Source organism: Sturnira hondurensis, unplaced genomic scaffold (genome assembly GCF_014824575.4).
Source record: "Sturnira hondurensis isolate 20B ecotype Veracruz unplaced genomic scaffold, ASM1482457v3 Scaffold0007865, whole genome shotgun sequence".
In the NCBI taxonomy this organism is placed as follows: domain Eukaryota; kingdom Metazoa; phylum Chordata; class Mammalia; order Chiroptera; family Phyllostomidae; genus Sturnira; species Sturnira hondurensis.
This window is the reverse complement of record NW_028080496.1, coordinates 11,758,218-11,778,638: the sequence shown is the minus strand read 5'-3', so window position 1 is coordinate 11,778,638 and position 20,421 is coordinate 11,758,218. Positions and strand designations below refer to the sequence as shown.

Genomic DNA, 20,421 nt, shown 5'->3' with positions numbered 1-20,421 from the left:
GCTGGGGGGAGGGGAAGAGACCTGTCCCGACCGAGCTGTGACTCCGTCCCCTAAAACTACGGTAACAGCTAAGCCTCAGCAGTATTTCTCAAACCGTATTTGACACACAACAGTGTACAAGTTTAAAGTTCACAAACCACGGCAGTTTTCTGGTATGTCCGGGACTGTGCGCAGCTGATCGCCACCGTCAAAGAAGCTTGGCAGTTTCGACTGTTCCGAGTCTCCAAATTCCTCCTGACGGGCCTGGAGCCCCGGACACAGGCTCGCGGACCGGGGAGCTCCGCGTTGCTGAGGGAGGCATTTCATTCCGCTCTAAAATGGGCTTCCCAGGGTCGGCGGGCAATGCACATTCAAGACAAATCCCTAGAGCCCCAAATCAGATGAGAAGCTAGAGTTTTGTTTGGTGTGTGCATAAAACTCCTAAGGGAAAAGTTATCTAATTCAAAACCTAGGCCTTTAGGTAGAGCTTTTGTTATGTAAATTAGACATGTAAACCAGTAATCCCCCCTAACCTTTGTGGTGGGGGTAATACTGCTTTCCCTTCCTGTCATTGGAGATTCCACCCTTTTTCAATCTCTCCTTTCATTGCATTCCTTCTATTTTCTCATTTTGCCCCTGCCTCTGCAACTGACGCTCAAATTAACCATGGGACAGTGAACCTATCAGAGGGACAGGCTTTTCCTCTCCATCTCACACGGGCCATCCCGAGAGAGGGAGAATCTAAGGAGCTCGGGGATGGGAGGGGGCCAAGTCAGGGTCAAGGGTCCCCCCCACAGGACATGGGGACGTGCCCTCCAGTCCCGGGAGTGTTTACAAGACCTTGTTGTTCAAGTGACACTTTTGAGGGCAGTGCATGCTGGTAAGCTAGCAGCATTGGCAGCAGCCTCCCCAACGACCATGACAATGAGGTAGCTCTTCTGGAGACGGTCTCGTCCCGAGACCGAGGCCGGATGGAGCTGCTGGAAGATCCCTCTTCTGGACCCACAGGGGTGGGGCTCCGCCTTCCTCTCCCGAGATTCCTTTGCTTAATTATGCAGACTTGCATTTTTAGGCCAGACTCTGAAATTTCATTACTTCGCACTATAATCAAAGCTGAAAAAAAAAACTAAAAAAAAAAAAGCAAAGCAGAGCTCTACATGGCTGGCAGGAATAAGAGAAAACCCTGCTGGGGAGCAGGAAAATGAGGGCCCGCAGCAATGCTCTCCAGAGAGACCCAACAGCTGTGTTCGGAGTAACAAAAAAACTGGAAAAAACCTACGTGAGGATCTGGGGGCAAATGAACTTGGGAACTGGTGTTGTAAAAATGAAACAGGCCTCTCTCCTGAATGACTCTTTATACGCTTCACAGGCCAGGGCAGTGTGTTGTCGCTCTCCAAGAAGCGGAGGGACCACACACCTTCCTCCCCTCCCCCTCGGTCCTTTCTAACCTCCCATCTGGCAGGACTAATGCTCAGGAGCAGCACCCAGAGGGGTGGAAGGGGTTTGGGAACCACTGCGGGGCCCTCGCTTTGCCCTCCCCGCCCCCAGTTTTTAGGGGCACCTGAATGGACCCCACTCCCTGAGGCTCAGGTCCACTAGGCATCACACTATTTCCAGATGCAAATACCTGCCAACGAGTATGTGTTCCTTCCTAGAACGTAACACACATATCAACCAATAAACTAGAACTTCTTACTAGTTTTTTTTTTCCTGGTCTCCGATCTAACCTAAAGACCGTGACGGCCTGGTGACCTTCAGAATGATACGTGAAAGAACGTTACTCGTGGCGTCGTGGTGTGTTTCTGGGTAAAACTGAACACATTAGATAGAGCTCTAATGGCTCTATCTGGGGTAGATAGGGCCCCTGGTCGGCCCTTGACAAACCATCAATTTCAGAACCGTGAAAGTGCCAAATGGGAGTGGTGATCAGATGAGAACCAAGGGAGGAAGGACCCGGGCAGGGCTGCCCCATGGTCGGTCACCCCCGGGCTAATGGACAGTTTGGGTATTTTTACTTCCTTTTAATCTTGGGGATAAAATAGGGGACCATCACACACAAAAAACCTCAGTCCCTAGCTTTTCTTGAATAGTTCCCAGGCTGACGAGGCCTCTGGTGGGGGGCCGCTGCCTCAAAACAGGGCCTCTGGGCTCAGGGCTGGAGTGAGTTTGTGGCTGGCTTTGCCCCCGGAGGTGCATGGGTTTGTTTTCTCCCGACTGGGAAGCGAGGCAACCTCCTTCACCGGCTCTCCACTTTCCACAGCATGGATCCCACTGACCCGGTCACTTCGTCCCTACTCCTTCTGTTCTTGTGAGTTTGCTCCTTCTATAAATGAGCCTTCCCTGACCAGCCAGTGGGGTCGTGGGGGAAGCAGACCCCGGTGCGGCTGAAGCATCTGTGTGTCACTGCGCTACTGACACACTGGGTCAAGAGCCGGTTTCAAGGACCACTTTTCCTTGCAGAGACCCCCCCTGCTACTGGATATTAAAGCCCTGCCCAATACAGCATGGGCCCAGCCAGCCGGGAGGCAGAGGGCGCAGAAAGGTCACCTGAAAGGCTGGGCCTGGAGACGGGGGGGGGGCTCTGCAAGGAAGCNCCCCCAGGGCCCCCCCCAGCCTCATCACTCCACACCCTGAACAGCTCTGCAGGAGGGAGGCAGGCCTTCCAGAGAGGGCACAGCCAACAAAGGATGGGGGGGTGTCCCCCAGGATTAAGGAAAGTCTGAAGCTGCTGCCCACTCCCGACTCCCTCCCTGCTGTCCCCAGGCACAGGCAGGGCCAGCCCTGGGCTCAGAAGCCTGGAGGGGTCCAGCCCAAAAGGGAACAAGCTGAGGCACATGGACATCAGGGGTCCCCCAAGGAGCAGAGCCCCCTAGATCTGAGTCTGTGGTGGGGAAAACGATGGTGAGCATTCAAGTCCCTGTTTGATTTCTGCGACCGGATGTGGGACATCGGGTGGCACATCAATCCTACCCACTGCTTTCCCAGTCCATGTGCCATGAGGAGCAAATGGCATCCGACAGGTGACCAGGGACTGCAGAGACAGTGAAACGTCACCCAATGTCCCAACCACCACCTCGCATCGACAAAACCACCGGAGGGCAGCACGGTGATGTCCCCGGGAGGCAGACGTCAAGTCCGGGGGACAGAAGTCTCAGGGACTGAGGACCACGGGGTCCAGGGAGACCGAGGGACACAGGCAAGGGCTGACACTGCAAGGTCCCCACCCGAGGGGCCCCAGCTACCTGGGGCCTTGCCTGGGGCCCTGTCCCTGCCGCCCTACTCGTGAAGCCCTCTCCCTCCGCTCCTCACAGGGCCGCCTGCTTGCTTCTGCTCAGGCTTCAGCTCAGGCCTCAGGTCCCACCTGCTCAGTGCTCGTCACCCCTCCCTCGCCTCTTTCCTAGTGGCACTTCCTGTGGTCTGAAACCATCACACGTGCCTGTCTNGCCTGGAGGGGTCCAGCCCAAAAGGGAACAAGCTGATGCACATGGACATCAGGGGTCCCCCAAGGAGCAGAGCCCCCTAGATCTGAGTCTGTGGTGGGGAAAACGATGGTGAGCATTCAAGTCCCTGTTTGATTTCTGCGACCGGATGTGGGACATCGGGTGGCACATCAACCCTACCCACTGCTTTCCCAGTCCATGTGCCATGAGGAGCAAATGGCATCCGACAGGTGACCAGGGACTGCAGAGACAGTGAAATGTCGCCCAGTGTCCCAACCACCACCTCGCATCGACAAAACCACCGGAGGGCGGCACGGTGATGTCCCCGGGAGGCAGACGTCAAGTCCGGGGGGACAGAAGTCTCAGGGACTGAGGACTACGGGGTCCAGGGAGACCGAGGGACACAGGCAAGGGCTGACACTGCAAGGTCCCCACCCGAGGGGCCCCAGCTACCTGGGGCCTTGCCTGGGGCCCTGTCCCTGCCGCCCTACTCGTGAAGCCCTCTCCCTCCGCTCCTCACAGGGCCGCCTGCTTGCTTCTGCTCAGGCTTCAGCTCAGGCCTCAGGTCCCACCTGCTCAGTGCTCGTCACCCCTCCCTCGCCTCTTTCCTAGTGGCACTTCCTGTGGTCTGAAACCATCACACGTGCCTGTCTGTCATCAACCTTTCCTCTTCCAACATGAGGAAGGGGCAAAGCCAGGGCTTGCCTGTCTTGTCACTGACATGTTCCTGGCACCTAGAACGTGTCAGATACACGGCTCTGCCTCTGTACAAAGTGCACTGATCCAATAAATTTAAGAATGAACAAATGTACATGGGACTGAAAAACATGCATACGGAACCGTGGTTGGCCTCAAACCTATCCATTTTTACAAAGGCTGTGCGCGTTCGATCCCAGTCGGGGCACATACCCTAGGTTGCAGGTTTGGGCCCCAGTTGGGCTGCTTATAGGAGGCAACCAACTGATGTTTCTCCCCCTCCTCCTCCTTCTTCTGGGTCTAAAGTTAATAAGCATCTCCTCGATGAAGATTTCTCACAATCACCGGTTTGGGTTTTGCTGAGACTGTTTCCTCTGCTGGGAAACTCTGGGGTTTGGAATCAACGATCAAACGGCAGCTTCAGCCATGAAATATTTACCGATGACAATGGCGAATCCACACGAAAATGAATCCGAACACAACGGTGTTCCTACAAAAGGACAAACTCTGTGTGATTGTGATAAACCCCAAAGAGCAGTTAAAACGCCAAATCGCTCACAAAGCCAAGCGAGGCCAAGACCCCTCAATCCACAGTGAGTAGAATAAAAGGCTATGTCTCTCGGCAACAATGGAAGCCGTGAAGGGGACGGACGACCGACAGACCAGCCTCAAGAGGGGCTGGGGACCTCCAGCCGTGTTTTCCTTCATCTTTCAGCCAGGCGGTTCCGAGAGTCCAGCCCAGGGCTGTGTCCTCTTATAACTTATTATTCATCCCAATGAAGCTAAATCAAGGTTGCCCTGGTGACGGTGGGACTCTTCCGAGGGCTATGGTGACATAATTAGTGTTGGCTTGGTTACCAGATGCTTTCAATTCTGAGAGTGCAGGCCATCAATGCAGCTATAAGCCTCAAGAAAAAATTCAGGCTTTGGGAAGATGGAGATAGTAACAAAATCCACCCACGAGCATTCCCAGCAGACTTACACGTGATAACTGGAAATGGGAGTTAGTTCAGAGGGCCTTCGGCAGGACAGTGGTCAGACAAAGGGTCACATGCAAGAACCCTGCAATACTGCCCAACAATAAAAAGGAACAGACTGATGCGCACTGCACCTTGGAGGGACCTCTACAGAATGAGGCTGAAAAGCCAATTCCAAATGGTTACGGACTGTACTATTCCATTTGTGTAACTCTTCAGAAATGACAACGTTCTGGAAACGGCGCCCAGATTCGTGGTTGCGGAGAGCTGAGGTCAGGGCGGAAGGAAGGTGAGTGTGGTGCTAACAGGACCAGCGGGAGGCAGCCTGTGGTACTGACACGAACCTGCGCAGGTGAGGAAAGTGCTCCAAACTCAGTACACGCACTCTCACACAGGCAGACCCATCCAGTAAAAACGGGGCAATCTGGCTTTGTCGTACAAGTTGGTCGGACCAAGGTCAATGTTGTGGCTGTGATATTGTTTCCGCTGGGGTGGAAACAACTACTTCGAACAACTTTGGGTGAATCTACAAGTGTCTCCCCAAAGTTTTCCATTTCAGTGGACTGGACACAGGTGCCCGGATTCCACAGTTTCTGGGTGTGTCTGGGAGGGTGTTTGCGGCTGGGGTTGGCATTTCGGTCAGCGGACTCAGGAACAGGGACAGCCCTCCCCAAGGTGGCGGCAGCGTCCAATCCTCTGGGGGCACAGATGGAACTAAGGTGAAGGAAGGAGGAATTCACCCCAAATCTCCTGCCTCCCGTTGGGCTGGGCCATGGCATCTCCCCTCAGGCTCAGACTGAGTGAGGCCGGGGGCTGTCCTGGGTGCCCAGCTTGCAGACGGCAGGCCAGGGGACTTCTCAGCCACCACGGTCACGTGAGCCAACTTCTCACATGAATTTCTTTATATATATGGTAAAGCTCATGTTTATAATAAATCAATCTCTGTGTATGTATATATGTATATATGTGTGTGTACATAATACGTACATATATACACATACACAAATATATAGTTCTGTTTTTCTGGAGAACCCTGGCTAACATAACACCTTATATGTATATAAGGATACAACAGACGTAAACAACCTCAAGACCAGGAAAACAGTAAAGTGTATTTTTAAAGAAAGAGGTGCTGAGTTCTAATTATACGTTAGCTTTGTTTTTAATATCATGCATGTATTATAATTTCTACAATTCCCTTTCTCACCACAACTACAAGCAGATCCCACGGCCTGCGATTCCTGCTTCGCACACCCCGGCGGGGAAGTGTCTCCTGGAAGAAGCACCAGCTGGGGGAACGTGGAAAATGGAGAAGGAGGGAATTACAGCTCCCTAGCGCACCAGGCCTTCTTCCTTTGCTACCAAACATCTTTTTTATCGCTGGTCCTCCTGCACCTACGGACGTACCTTTGCCAGCTGCTTTTAGGACAAGGGCCGCACTCCGGCCTCACCTCCGACACCGTGTGCTATGCTTGGGGGGCGTGTGTCAGGGAGAAGAACAGGCAAAGCTCTCCAGTCAGAGAAGGACAGGCAAGGAATAGTGGGTGGGGACCTTCCCTCCACCAAACTGCCTGCCCACATACCAGGCCCCCCGAGGCCACCCGTTTTTCGTTCTGGGGGGACACAGGTACGTAACACAGTCTGGGTGGGGACTAGAGAGACAAGCGATTAGTGTTCAGACCACAGGTGCAGTGAGGTCAGGGCCAGCCGGGCAGTCCCACCGACGCGATGAACTGCGCTGTCTCTGTGGGGCGAAGCCTCGCTCACAGGAAAGGACTTCGGGCTGGGAAAACACTGGTGTGCTGTGCGCGTGGGGACCCTCGACGCAAGCCACGTCCGTATGGACTTCATGGAAGACATTTCTCCAGTGACGTGCCTGATGTGGCTGGACAGAAGAGCTCACATTTCTCAGAAAACAGCCTACTGTGTTCACCCCCTTGTACTGCAACATCAAAGCCATGGATCAGGTTCCCTGTAATCCTCTACTTCAGGAGGACTATTCGAAGATGTACTTTAACCAAAAATGAGCAGGATATAGTCTTTACCTCTACTGTCCAAGCCTTCTCCTCCATCTGCTCTCTCTCCCTCTCTCTTCTTTTCCTTTATCCTCACCTGAGGCCAGGAGTGTTGATTTTAGAGAGAGGGGAAGGGAGGGAGGGAGGGAGGGAGGGAGGGAGAGAAATGTGGATGGGAGACATATGCATCGGTTGCCTCCCGCACGCGCCCTGACCAGGGCCGAACCCACAACGCAGGCACATGCCCTGACTGGGAATGGAACCCACCACCTTTCGGTTTACAGGAGGACACTCCAGCTGAGTCACTCTGACCAGGGCCATCTCCTTCTCTTTTAATTGTTAGTATAATTCTAAAGTTAAAACGTCACGTAAAAGAAAAACTCCATGATTAATGGAGGGTAAAGAGCACAGGGTGCAACCGGATGGCAGTATCTGCCAGCTCAGCGACTTTGGAAAAGTCATGGACCCTCAAGGTCTCAGCTTCCTTACCTGTAAAGGGGGGTAACAGTCGGCCTGTCTGGGAGGCACGGTCACTGGGAGTAAGTGAGAGAACCTACGTCACGTGCTCAGAGCGAGCAACCCCCCGAGCCCTCCTTCATCACTGAGAAGTCCAGAAAGAGACAGACAGGCCTGCACGCATGCGCATGCCTGTGAGCACGTATGATAATGTCGTGAGAGCAGGTGATGGCCATACTGTGACCACCCAGCACACATTTCCTGCTCCCCCCTCCCGTAAATTTTTGTATGAGAATTACTTCTTGGGTCCCATTGCTGGGACAGAAGAGCCGAGTCTTTCTGGTCCTGGCCAATCAAACCGCTGCCTCTCTGGCTGCTGCGGACATAGCATGAGCAAAGAACCGCTGGGATGTTTCACCGCTCCAGACCCACACACTGGTGAGGTCGGGACTCCTGCCGCAGGAGTACAGGAGCCCTCCGGGCTCAGGCCTCACACCCACGGCGTCCGAGCTTAACCTCTAGCCCTCGGACACCCTGGAGGCCCACGGTCCTTCCAAGGAAGGGCTTCTGGAGTTGTCCGTTATTGTACCTTGTCACCAGAGAACAATTCTTAGTGACTCAGGTGGCATTTCAAATCATCAGAGAAATGCTGGGTTACTCGGGAAATAGTTTTAGGAAAGCTAGCTACCCACCTCTTGTGTGTGTCGGGGGGAACTTACATCCATCAAATGAATTCCGGAACACTGACTGTATGAAAAGGCGCACATGATGGGGAGAGATCACTGGGGTCACGTGATCTTGGGAAGGAGGAGGTCTGGTGATTGGTTCCAAGGTAAGCCCACAAAGAAAAACATTCATAGGTTTGAATACACAGAAATTAAAGATTTTCTAGGTCAAAAAGGTGAAAGAGTTATATGATCTGAAGAGAAACCAGAGTACGGGCCAAAAAATAAAATTCAAAAACAAATAACAACCCAGGACACGTATTTAAGCGACATAAGCTGCTGGACTCAGAGCCATAATAAATGAGGAACCCTTACAAATCAATGAGCTAAACAGTGAAATCTAAAAATGGATAAAGGTCCCAGTCAATTCACTGAAGAAAAACTATAAATGGTGCATATGTATGTATATATATTATTCATAAATACAAAATTGTATACATAAACTGCTCCTTTCCTACCCTTTCATGCAGGATAGGGAACAGGGAAGCAAGGCCGGAGGTTAAGACCAGGAGGACACGCTAGACTCTCTGTGGGGTCTGGACCCGCAGGCTTGCCGATTCATCTCCCCAGTCCCTCTGCCCCTCCCCCACACAAGGCCTTGCACTGGAAACAGAGGGTCAGAGAAAATGGCCAAACCCATGGAGGTGGCCAGAGTTTACCATATTTACAGCATTTAGTGCTTAGGAAGTAAGAAGCTGATTAAGGTGTGAGTACAGGTCAGCAAGTCATCCTTTCTGATAGAGATGGGGCTCCAGGCTGTGAGAGTCTGTAGTAGTCTGGGGCACACACTGCACACACCGAGGCTACTCTGTGCACATCATGTTGGGATGCAATCTGGTCAGTGTGATCCAGGCCGAACTGAAGAGCAAATAACCAGATGAAGCGCTCATGGTTCATTTCTGGAACTCGTAGCTGTTTCGGCACTGAACCTGGGCCAACTAACACTAGCCCTGCTGACCTTGGTGGGTAAGGGGTATCGAAGCAGCAGCTGCCCGTCTGGACCCAAACAGCACGGCCCCGAGAAACGGAGGTCTGACCTTTTTTCTGGCTACAGACAAGCTTCGGTGGAATCAGTAGAGCCCCTGACCTGTCAGAAATGAGAGCCACAGGCTGAGCAAGTTCATGGGCGGCTGGAGAGGAAAAGCACGGCTTTGAAAGACAGCCCTGTGTCGTCTCCAAGATAAAGAAACAAATGCTCATGTCCCCAGACTCGGCAGTCAGTCCACCAGGCCCTTACACCAAACGCGACCAGACATACATCAGTCTCGGCCCCAGCCGGATGCGTGTGCTCCTGTGCCAGGAGCTGAGTCACAGTACGGAATGACGGTTCCGTGCAACAGTTTGATGATGCTCTACAGTGTACGCAGCATGCAGTCTACAACTTTACTAGGTCTAAACGCTAATTCTGTTTTTAAATTGAAATTCTGAGAACAATTGAAAATTGTTTTGGAGCACTTACACACACACACACAACTATATATACGCATACACTAGTATATTAACACTTAAAATTGACTTACAAAATTGATTTTTAAAAATCCAGGAGAGAAAAATCAATGCAACAAATGTTAAAATAGGATCGTTACTAAACGGCTTCCTTCTACAAGAGCACTACACTGTGATCCTTAGAAATATTCTACTAATAACTGATTTACAAAAGTGGTACAAGTGTTCATTTGTGAGAATTTTTAGAAAGGAGTCAACTTTAATGCCCTAAACAACCGTGAACTATCAGAATAAATCCAAGAACACAATCCAATGATGTTTCAAATCACCTTCGTGCAAAGTCAAAGCCCATGACCTTCATCAAAAGGTCTGCGTTTCGTTACTCACCAACTGACAGCCTTCTAGGGAGCTGACAAGCTGAGCGTTCTGACAGGACAGAATGGAGCCAGCCAAATTCAGCATCACGCACACTGCAGAGAGCAGCATGAAAAAGGTTATCTGGAAGCGAACCAGAGAGAAAATTGATTATTCACCAGGAGAGGCGCCAAGGAAAAAAGATTTGGCTGTAAGAACCCTTTCTGTTGATCAAGTTAATTCCATGTGCCGCCTGTTTTAAAGGAGAGCCTTGTTTCTCAAAAGTTCAAACTCTTTTCCCTTAAATCAAAGAGAAAAAAGCCATTGTCGGTGACCAAGATTTGATCTGAAATCTGTTGTAAAATATTTTAGAAGCTAAACTTGAAAATACTCTACGTTACAGTCTCAAAATAGTTTTAGATAGTCTCAAAAATAACAACCTATAAATTACTAAAGAAAATCAAGCGAAGGTTCATTTCTTGGAAGGCCTTTAATATTTTTACTTTTTGTTATTCAGTTACAATTGTCTCACTTTTCCCGCCTTTGCCCTCCTCGGCCCGGCCCACCCCTACTCCGAAAGTCAATCCCCACAGATGTCCATGTCCACGGGTCATTTATATATGTTCTTCCACAAATACTTACCCCTTCTTCCACCAATATCCCCTGCCCCTCACTCCTCTGGTCACTGTCAGTCTGTTCCAAGTTTCCATGTCTCTGGTCCTATCTATTTTTTTTACTGTATTTTTAATGGAAAGTTTCATACCTATGTAAAGCCAGAGAGGGCTGTGTACTAAATTGTTCAACTCAGAACCAGCTGGGTTTCACTCATACCCACTACCTTCCAGGAACTTCTGCAGCAAGTATCAATGTTGTATGGTTTCATTATTAAACATTTAAGTGTCTATTTCTAAAATATTTAACTTTTAAAAAACATAACCACTGTGACCTTTATAATCCATTGACATCAAATATTCAGGTTTTATATTTCTTTGCTTATCTCCAACTGTTTCATCCTTTGAACCAGGTTACATCAGATATATAAAGGAGTTCCACCCTGAATGTTAGGTATTTCTAAATTTATGGGTGTGCCCCCTCCACTGTTCTTTTATCATCCTTGAAATGTGCTGAAGAAACCAGTTCCACTGTCAGTTTCCTGTGCCCTAAACTTTGCTAATTGTCCCCCATCATTTCATCTATCTTCATCCTCTGTATTTCTTGAAATTTGGTGGTTAGATCTAGAGGCTTCATCAACTTTGTAAAGCGCTACACACAAAACACGGCCCTTAAAAGGCAGAACATTGCCCTGGCTGGTGTAGCTCAGTGGATTGAGCGCGGGCCTGCGAACCAGACAATCGCAGTTCGATTCCCAGTCAGGGCACATGCTTGGGTTGCAGGCCAGTTTCCGGCAGGGGCCAGTCCCCTGCAGGGGATGCATGAGAAGCAACCATACATTGATGTTTCCTTCCTCTCTCTTTCCCTTCCCCTCTAAAGATAAATAAATATAATGTAAAAAAAATGAGAGACGTGTAATAAAATCAATAAAATATACTTATAAAAAAAAAGGCAGAACACTGACGGCTTTGACACATTAATATCCAATCATCTGTAGGACAAAAATAAAGTGCAAATGAGAGAAGGTATTTGCAGTAGATATAACAACAGAGTATACACAGAACAAACCAATAAAATGGTCTAACAGATTTTTTAAAAACCTGATAAAAAAAAAAAAGAGAGGGTGAGCAACAGCAAATGCTAATTATCACTAGTAAACAAGAGGTTCAAGTCAATACTACAATGAAGTACCACTTCATACCCACACAATAGCTGGAGAGGCCAAATTTTCTTAAGGTGCGGGAGGGCGGTTCAGTGAAAAGACTCTAAGATGTGGGCAGGAGTGTAACGACACACCCTCAGAGCAAGTGGGCAGGGACTGCCTCAAGACTGTTTTGTTTCTGGCCAGAGAAACTCTCACACGGGCCTATGAGCTGTACATGCCTGCAGACAGCAGAAGATTGGAAATGACCTGTCTAACCTTTAGGGGATGAACAAACAAGCTGTTAAACTTTTCCCCATGAAAGAACAATGAAAACAAATGAATTTGATCTACCCGGCTAAATCTCAAAAACAACGTTGAGTAAAACAGCCTGTTGCAAAAGGATACAGTGCTCATACACCACTACCATATGATGTTCGTGTATACGTACATATAAAGGATTAAATCATACAATAGTATGCTACCTACCATCTTTAGACACCTCTGGGAAGGGTGAAAAGGAACGATTTAAGGGTGTGATCTGGTCTGTCAAGTTTCTTATTTTAAAAACTGAAGCAAAATGGTAATTCACGGATGGTAAATTATTAATACCTCTATGAGAAGGGTGTGGCAGAAGATCTATGCCTCTGACAGAACAATAATGGGTGCTGGGTGGATTCATTTTCAACAGAAAGATGAAAATACCAGCATTAGAATTCAGCGGCGGGGAAGGCAGGCAGTCAGTGAGGCCCGGGGCCAGTAAGCAGGATGCTGAGCCAGAAAGAAAAGGCAAACGAGGAGGGTCTTTCTTCAAGAACCAGGTATATTCCACCGATTAGACAAATGCAAATTCTAATTCAACACAATTAAATAAAACCCAGTGACCCATCACACCCCTCCATTCCACCACATACCCACCATAGACTCTTCTGGAATATTTCTAGGTGAAAGTGTCGATCAAGTTTACATTGTATTTTTTCATGGTTCATTTGCAGTATCTTCCACCCCCAAAACAATTACACTTATTCACCCACTGAATATTTATTTGCTGGATGCCTATAAATAAACAGCGTTCTGCCAGAAGCTATGGAGGAACAGAGGAGACCATGGCCTGTCTCCTGCGGGTTCATTTAATCCATATGACTATGATGTGCTTATTATTTTTCCCATTTTACAGATACAGTGAGTTTCAAAGTGTACAACCAGACCCCAAATCACCATGGTGACCTGGTATGGGCCACAGTTCAAATTCAGTGTGCTAATCTCAAAACCTAATACACTTTTCACTACCCTACAGTGACCTCTCAAAGCCTGAGGGAGACTTAACATCTACTTCTGCTCTGTTTTATATGGGCTATACCCACCATATACCACGAATTACGTTTTTTCATAAAACCACATAATAGACTAGGAGAATATGGTCATACCTTTTGAACCAGTGATTCTAATTCTAGGAACAATCTAAAGCAAGATAATGAAAGAAAACCTTTAAATTTTTTTCAACTGTTCCATACCAAAACAAATTTTTAAAAAAAATTTTTAAATTTAAGGAACAAAGTACTAATTAAAATCCTGGACTAAGATGGAGGTGTAGGTAGACACACTGCGCCTCCTTGCACAACCAAAACAAGGACAACAACAAATTTAAAAGCAAAAAAACCCACCAGAACTGACAGAAAATTGAACTGCATGGAAATCTGACAACCAAGGAGTTAAAGAGAAAACATTCATCCAGACCTGTAGGAGGGGCGGAAACAGGCAGTCAGGTAGAGGACTCTCGCCAGGGGGCAGTTGGAAGACTGGGGGTCCCACATTCCCATACAGCTAATCCGGGAGGAACAACTGGGGAGCTAGACAGACTATGCAACCCAGGTTCCAGCACGGGGAAATAAAGCCTCAAACCTCTGACTGAAAACACCTGTGGGGGTTGAGGGAGAAGGAGAAACTCCCAGCCTCAGAGGAGAGCTCATTGGAGAGACCCACAAGATCCTAGAACATACACAAACCCACCCACCTGGAATCAGGGCCAGAAGGGCCCAATTTGCTTGTGGGTAGCTGGGAGAAGTGACTGAAAACCAGCAGAGAGTGGAGCAAGTGGCATTGTTCCTTCTTGGACCCCTCCCCCACATACAGGGTCATAACACTGGGACATGGGTTACCCTGCCCTGGGGAACACATAAGGCTCCACCCCTTGCTACATAACAAGACACCAAGACAAAAAAGGGGGGGCCCAAATGAAAGAACAGATTAAGCTCCAGGAAAAAAAATACAACTAAGTGATGAAGAGATAGCCAACCTATCAGATGCAGAGTTCAAAACACTGGTGATCAGGACTCTCCAGGAACTCACTGGGAACTTCAACAGCATAAAAAAGACCCAGGAAGCAATAAAGTTCGCATTATGTGAAATAAAATCTACAGGGAGCCAACAATAACGGGCAGGAAACCAGGACTCAAATCAACGGTCTGGAGCAGAAGGAAGAAAGAAACATTCAACCAGAAAAGAATGAGGAAACAAGAATTCAAAAAATGAGGAGAGGCTTAGGAACCTCCAGGACATCTTTAAAATTTCCAACATCTGAACACAGGGGTGCCAGAAGGAAAAGAGGAAGACTAAGAAACTGAAAACTTATTTGAACAAATAATGAAGGAGAACTTCCCCAATTTGACAAAATACTTTCAGAAAGTCCAGGAAGCTCAGAGAGTCCCAAAGTTAGGCCGGAGGAGGAACACACTAAGGCACATCATAATTACATTAGCCAAGATTAAAGATAAGGAGAGAATCTTAAAAACAGCAAAAGAAAAGGAGACAATTACCTACAAGAGATCCCATTAGACTCTCAGCTGATTTCTCAAAAGAAACCTTACAGACAAGAAGGGGTTGGAAAGAAATATTTAAAATCATAAAAGGCAAGGACCTACATCCAAGATTACTTTATTATATCAAAGATATCATTTAGAATGGAAGAGCAGACAAAGTACTTCCCAGATATCGCGAAGTAAAAGGAATTCATCATCACCAAGCCCTTATTATATGAAATGTTAAATGTTATCTAAGAAAAAGATAAAAAATGTGAACTGAACCAACTGAACATCTATTAACAACTGAACCTAACCCCCCCCCAAAATCCAAATCAAAGCAAACAACTAAAAGAGGAACAGAATCTCAGAAATGAAGATCACATGGAGGGTTATGGGGGGACGGGGGAAGAGAGGGAAAAGGTACTGAAAACAAGCAGCATAATTGGTAGGTAGAAAATAGACAAGGGGAGGTTAAAAATAGTATAGGAAATGTAGAAGCCAAAGAACTTTTATGTACGTCCCATGGGCATGAATTAAAGGGGGGGTGGTGAATGAAGGTGGGAGGGGGTGTGCAGGGCAGAGGAGAATAAAGGGGGGGAAATGGGACAACTGTAAGAGCATAATCAAAATATATCTGAAAAATATTCCTGCTCTGATAAAAAAAATAAAATACAATCCTCCACACCAGGCACTGTGCCAGGAACTACACACACACTCCCATATCCAACTGTCACGTGACCAACAGCACCATACTGGCACCCTCAGCCCACCTTACAGGTGGGGAAACGCCTGAAAGTGAGATAGGTAACCTGCTGAAATTCCTGTGGCTAGTTAGGTGGGGCAGGAATCTGAAGCCAGGTGACTACCTCCTCCCCAACTAGTCAGTCACTAAAGGTTTTATCAACTGTCCTGTGACTCCCAGTAAGACAAACATATTTTACACCATGGACCAACCTGCACACACACATATATATGGAAGCAAAACTTCTACAAAACACTAGTTACCTGAATATGCAGCATAAATTGCCTTTTAAAAAAATGCTGGTTTTGAGTCATGAAATTTCTCATGACTTACGATTTAAAAAATGCACAATGCTTAATTCCTTCAAAGATACAGTATTTATTATAACTATAGTACAAAAAAGTCTAAATGGAACTACAAGGTTAACCACAGAGCTGAATAATTATGCACGTAAAAAAAACTGTTATTTGGAGAAAACACAATTTTCTTAGAACAACATATAAAATAGTTGTGTTAAGACCAAGAAGGATATGAGCAATTATATTTTTATTGTTAAGTTATATAGGTTTTTGTTTTTCCTTACAAACGGGGAGTTAAGAAGCCATGTAATAGCCACTTTGCTTTTATTTTCTTGGCACCAAATCGCTTTACTGTCTTTTTTCCGATCACAGTGCAAAGTTTTCCAATTAGTTCTGTAAAGCTAGCTAAATTATTACACCAAAAAACCCCACACGCACAGTAAAACAGAACAGATGCTCTCCTCATATTTTTATAAATGAAAATTAGGAACCAAATACTTTTTAACGGTTAAAAAAAACCCCACACACAAAAGTTTGCAAACATGTCCGGAAGCTACACACATGTACGCATTTCAGAAATGGGCTCCTCCTGCCCACACCCCTCGAGGCCTGGGCCCTCTGACTCCCTGCCCCGGGACTCGCCGGGACTCCCCGGACTCTGAGACTTCAAGAGGAGGAGGCTGGAGCGGTGGCCGGAGGTCTGGCCCGGTCCTCCTCATCTGCCAAAGCCTCGCAGTACTGGGCCGGCCAGTCCTTAGGGTCCTGGTTGTGGACTTTGGCCACGAACTTGAGCACTTTCATCTTGCTGGTCTCCAGGTTGGTCCGCGGGCCCCACTGCAGCTCGTAGTCCACCGGATCCGTGTGGGGTATCCGCCGGTACTCCAGGTAACGCTGCCGCACAAACTCTTCGGTAATGAGTTTCTTTGGGTCTCCGAAAATTAGGTGCTTCTTTGTGGGGTACACCCCGAGGCGACGCAGGAAGTCCCAGACTTCCGTCTCCTTGACGGTGTTGCCCTTCATGAAAATGAGCCCCAAAACGATCATGAGGAGGCCGGTGGTGGGCGTGCCCTGGTCGCCCCTCACCTCGGCGTCCTCCTCCACGGGCTCCAGGGTGTTGATCAGGATGTAACTGTTGCTCTTGGGCTCCAACTCCACCAACTTGTACCCGAACACGTACTCGAGGCGCTCGGCGGCCAGTCTGAGGAGGTTCGGGAACACATCCTTGTAGTCCCCGAGGACGTGCTTCACGATGTCGGTCCGCTTGATGGGGATCTTCTTCTGGTCTTTGATCAGCAAGAACTGCACCAGCTCCGCCACCTTCAGCTCCAGCTGCTTCTGGGTCCTGGGCCCCACCGCGGGGCTAGCCTCAGCCCGGCGGGCGCCCTGCGACAAGGAGCCGCGAGGCTCTTGCGAACCGTGGGCCCCCCGAGAGGTGCTCGGGGCCTCCTCAGCGATGCCGCTCCTCGAAGTCCGGCTGTCGCCGCCGCGGCCCCAGTCCCGCTCCACCTGGGAGCTGGGGCGGCCCCGGCTCCGCGGTTTCTGCAACATGACTCCGGCGGGAAAACCTGGCGCGCACTCCAGCAGTCGGGTGAGCAGCTCTCAGTAACGGGCAGCGGCGGCAGGACGGCAGCGCGCGGCAGGGATTGTGGGTCGGCGCACAGTACGCCTGGGCGGGGCCACAGGGGGCGCGCTTTGCGTCACATAAGCTGCGCGATGCCTTGGCGGCGGAGAATGCGCGTTGCGTCACGGGGGCGACGTCGGGCGCGCTCCGCGTCTCCGCGCATCCCTGCGGTTAACTGCGGTGGTACTTGTTAGACCGCAATTTTAAGTGTCTCCTTGACCAAATCATGCCCGTGGAGGACAGGCGCCAAAACTCCTGAACAGATGTGCGGCTGAGTTCAGGCCCAGGACAGTGCATAGAGGACGAATATCAGGAGCATTAAAGTCGGGGATGTTTTTAGATGGAGGGAACGCAATGAATGGGAGAAAATAAGGTAGAGAGGAAGGCAAGAGCCTAAAAGTAGAGTGAAAGCATTTCCTTCTACATGAAGCTGGACTAAGGTGAATAAAAGACCTAGGAGACGCCCGGTTTGCTTTGCTTCTGCTGCTCCCTCCTTTGCTCAAGTTTAAACCCTTCTAATCATTACCACCAGTTACCTTCTCATGCCACTAAGAGTCTATTAAAAAGGAATGCCTGGTAAAAGCAGTCTTGGCTCTCTAACAGGACTTCTCCCCATCTTTTCACTGTTTCAGTATTTATGTTTTTGCACTACACTCCCATCAGCTAGACAACTACAATCGAACCATCGCTTAAAGCACATTTCAATGAAGTGTTTTTGCTTGGTCAAAAGAGTTTATTTTGTTTGGTCAAATGAGTTAATCTTTCGGAAAGCACCCGATCACGTAAACTGCCTTGGGCCCACAACTATAATTATTGCAGAAATGGGTAAGAAGGATGCTACAGAAACGCGCACTCTCAAGAGATTACCATTTAATGTTGGGCATTGCTGATCAAGTATTGCAATAATGTGGATCTCTTAAATGTCTTAATTTTTACTATGTATCAGCCTTATGGGTCGACAAGAAAGAAAAGGGAACCCAAGGGAATCATCCCTCATAATCTGTTATGTGTGCAATTTGTGTGTGTGTGTGTTTGAATTGTGCAACTCGAATAGACAATATGAACCATTTCATTAACTCAAACTATCTGGAATCTGCCGCTATTATGAAGATCTTAGCAAATGTGTTCCTTTTCTATTTCCTGACTCGCAAAGAAGAAACTGAATTTCCCTGTCTTTTTTTAAAGCTACCCAGAAAGTGGGTAAACTCTTTAATGAACCAAATCAAACTCAGTTCCTCTTTAATGCAAATATATTCAAAGGAAAGCAATTCAAAAAACACATTATTTGAATAATAGCATCAAAACACAATCTTATTACAAATTTCATTAAATGTCAGTCGCATGAATTTTTGTAATTCAATATGAAAATGCAATCTTATAGTGGCGCCAGAACTGCAGTATGAAATGCAAGATGATATTCTATGTTATCATGCAAGTATGCTGGCTAAAATCTGGTAAACAATGAGTAATAACTTTCTGTTTATACAAGATCTAACAATATACCCCCAAGCATCAGCCTTTATGACAGTGGCCTACTAAGAAAAACAAATACATCATCACGACATTCATCTTTTTTCAGTGAGAAAATTCATCTGCTTCAATGTACTTGCAAATTAAAATTGGATTTGTCTCAAGTTCAAAGAATGCTCCCACAGTGAGAACTCTGCAAAAACTCCCCCCTTCGAAGTACCCCCGGTTTAAAAAAAATCAGCAACCAGGAAATAATAGAGAAATGGAAAATAAGATGAAAGCCACTGCCCACCACTGGACTGCTACTTCTATTTTTTTCTTGTTAAGGTGTTCACTTAAATTACCAGGTAGCTCCTGGGTCAAGGTACCCCCTGCAATTGTGTGAATGAAAATCAGCAGTGTCCATTAATGGCATCTTTAGCCAGACAGCAGATTGTCATACTCAACATGGGTGAGAAACAGTAACAGTTTTAAGTCTTTAAACACCTCTCTTCACTGTGTCCAGAAGAATGTGAGGAGGAAAAAATATAGACAGAAACTGATTGTACTAGAATGAAGGCCAGGCATTGCACGGAGGAGTCATCCAGACCCACAGTCTACCTGAGACAGACACACAAAGTCATGGTGTTTGGGAGAAAACGGTTGTGGTGATGGTAATAACAACAGGAACACTAATAATAACATAACTAACAACAGTTACTAATTATTACGAAGGGAACTGTGGGTCAGACCCTATTCTAAGTGGTCTACATGTATTACTTCATTTAATCCTCACAACAAACTCAGGAGACTCGCCCTTATTGTTTCTCTTTCACAAAGAAGGAACTGAGGCACAGAGAAAACTATTAACTGTTTTTGCGGCCCTGAGGAAGTATGCAGTGGGTCTGGCTGTGAACAAAGGCACTCACTCTGCCTCCCAAGACTTAACCTGACACAGAGAGACAACACAGGTACAGTTTCCGTGAAAAAGTAAAGGTCTGGGAGTTGGACAGACCTAAACCATAAACCTTTATGATATTGCAAAAGCTACCTATACTCCTTTCTGGTTCCAAATCAACAAAATAAGAGCCAGGCTTCAGGGGACTGAGTGAGACAGGTTTGCCAAGTACCTAGTGCAGGGCCGGGGCAGGGCAGTCGATAATGATTTGCTTCTTTCCAGGGAGGTTATGTTAAGGAAAATACCTGAGGGCTCCACAGAGCTGTATGTTGAAAGATGTCTACTGCAGGAAACCACATGTATACGCAAAAAATTGGGGAAAAGTCTGAAAATAAATATGGTATAAAGTTATCTTTTTATTTTATTTATTCATTTTTAGACAGAGGGGAAGGGAAGGAGGAAGAGATGGAGAGAAACATCAATGTGTAGTTGCCTCTCATGCGCCCCCTACTGGGGACCTGGCCCACAACCCAGGCATGTGCCCTGACTGGGAATCGAACCAGCAACCCTTGGGTTCACAGCCTGCGCTCAATCCACTGAGCTACACCAGCCAGGGCTACAGTCATCTTCTTTTAAAACTGAAATTCAATGTTTATTTTCTTGCTCTGGAAGATAAATGAGAAAACATTTTCAATCACTGTTAACATCACAGTTATGCCCTGATGCTGCAGTTATCCACATGCAAATTTTCAGTAAAATCAGTGTGATTT

The 20,421-nt window shown here is 47.6% G+C and overlaps 2 protein-coding genes across 3 annotated transcripts in view; both read right to left on the bottom strand.

Moving 5' to 3' along the window:
* ENTREP2 (endosomal transmembrane epsin interactor 2) overlaps nucleotides 1-20,421 on the bottom strand; it is a 196,076-nt gene that overhangs the window by 33,975 nt on the left and 141,680 nt on the right. For both annotated transcript variants that reach the window (XM_037053770.1, XM_037053771.1), the window contains exon 3: nucleotides 10,122-10,232. In XM_037053770.1, coding sequence (XP_036909665.1) covers nucleotides 10,122-10,232 — 111 coding nt within the window. The remainder of the gene's footprint in view (nucleotides 1-10,121; nucleotides 10,233-20,421) is intronic.
* NSMCE3 (NSE3 component of SMC5/6 complex) lies at nucleotides 15,755-17,347 on the bottom strand. The gene has a single exon (XM_037053773.1). It carries the CDS (start codon nucleotides 17,229-17,231, stop codon nucleotides 16,350-16,352), a length of 882 nt encoding a protein of 293 aa, XP_036909668.1. The 5' UTR covers nucleotides 17,232-17,347; the 3' UTR covers nucleotides 15,755-16,349.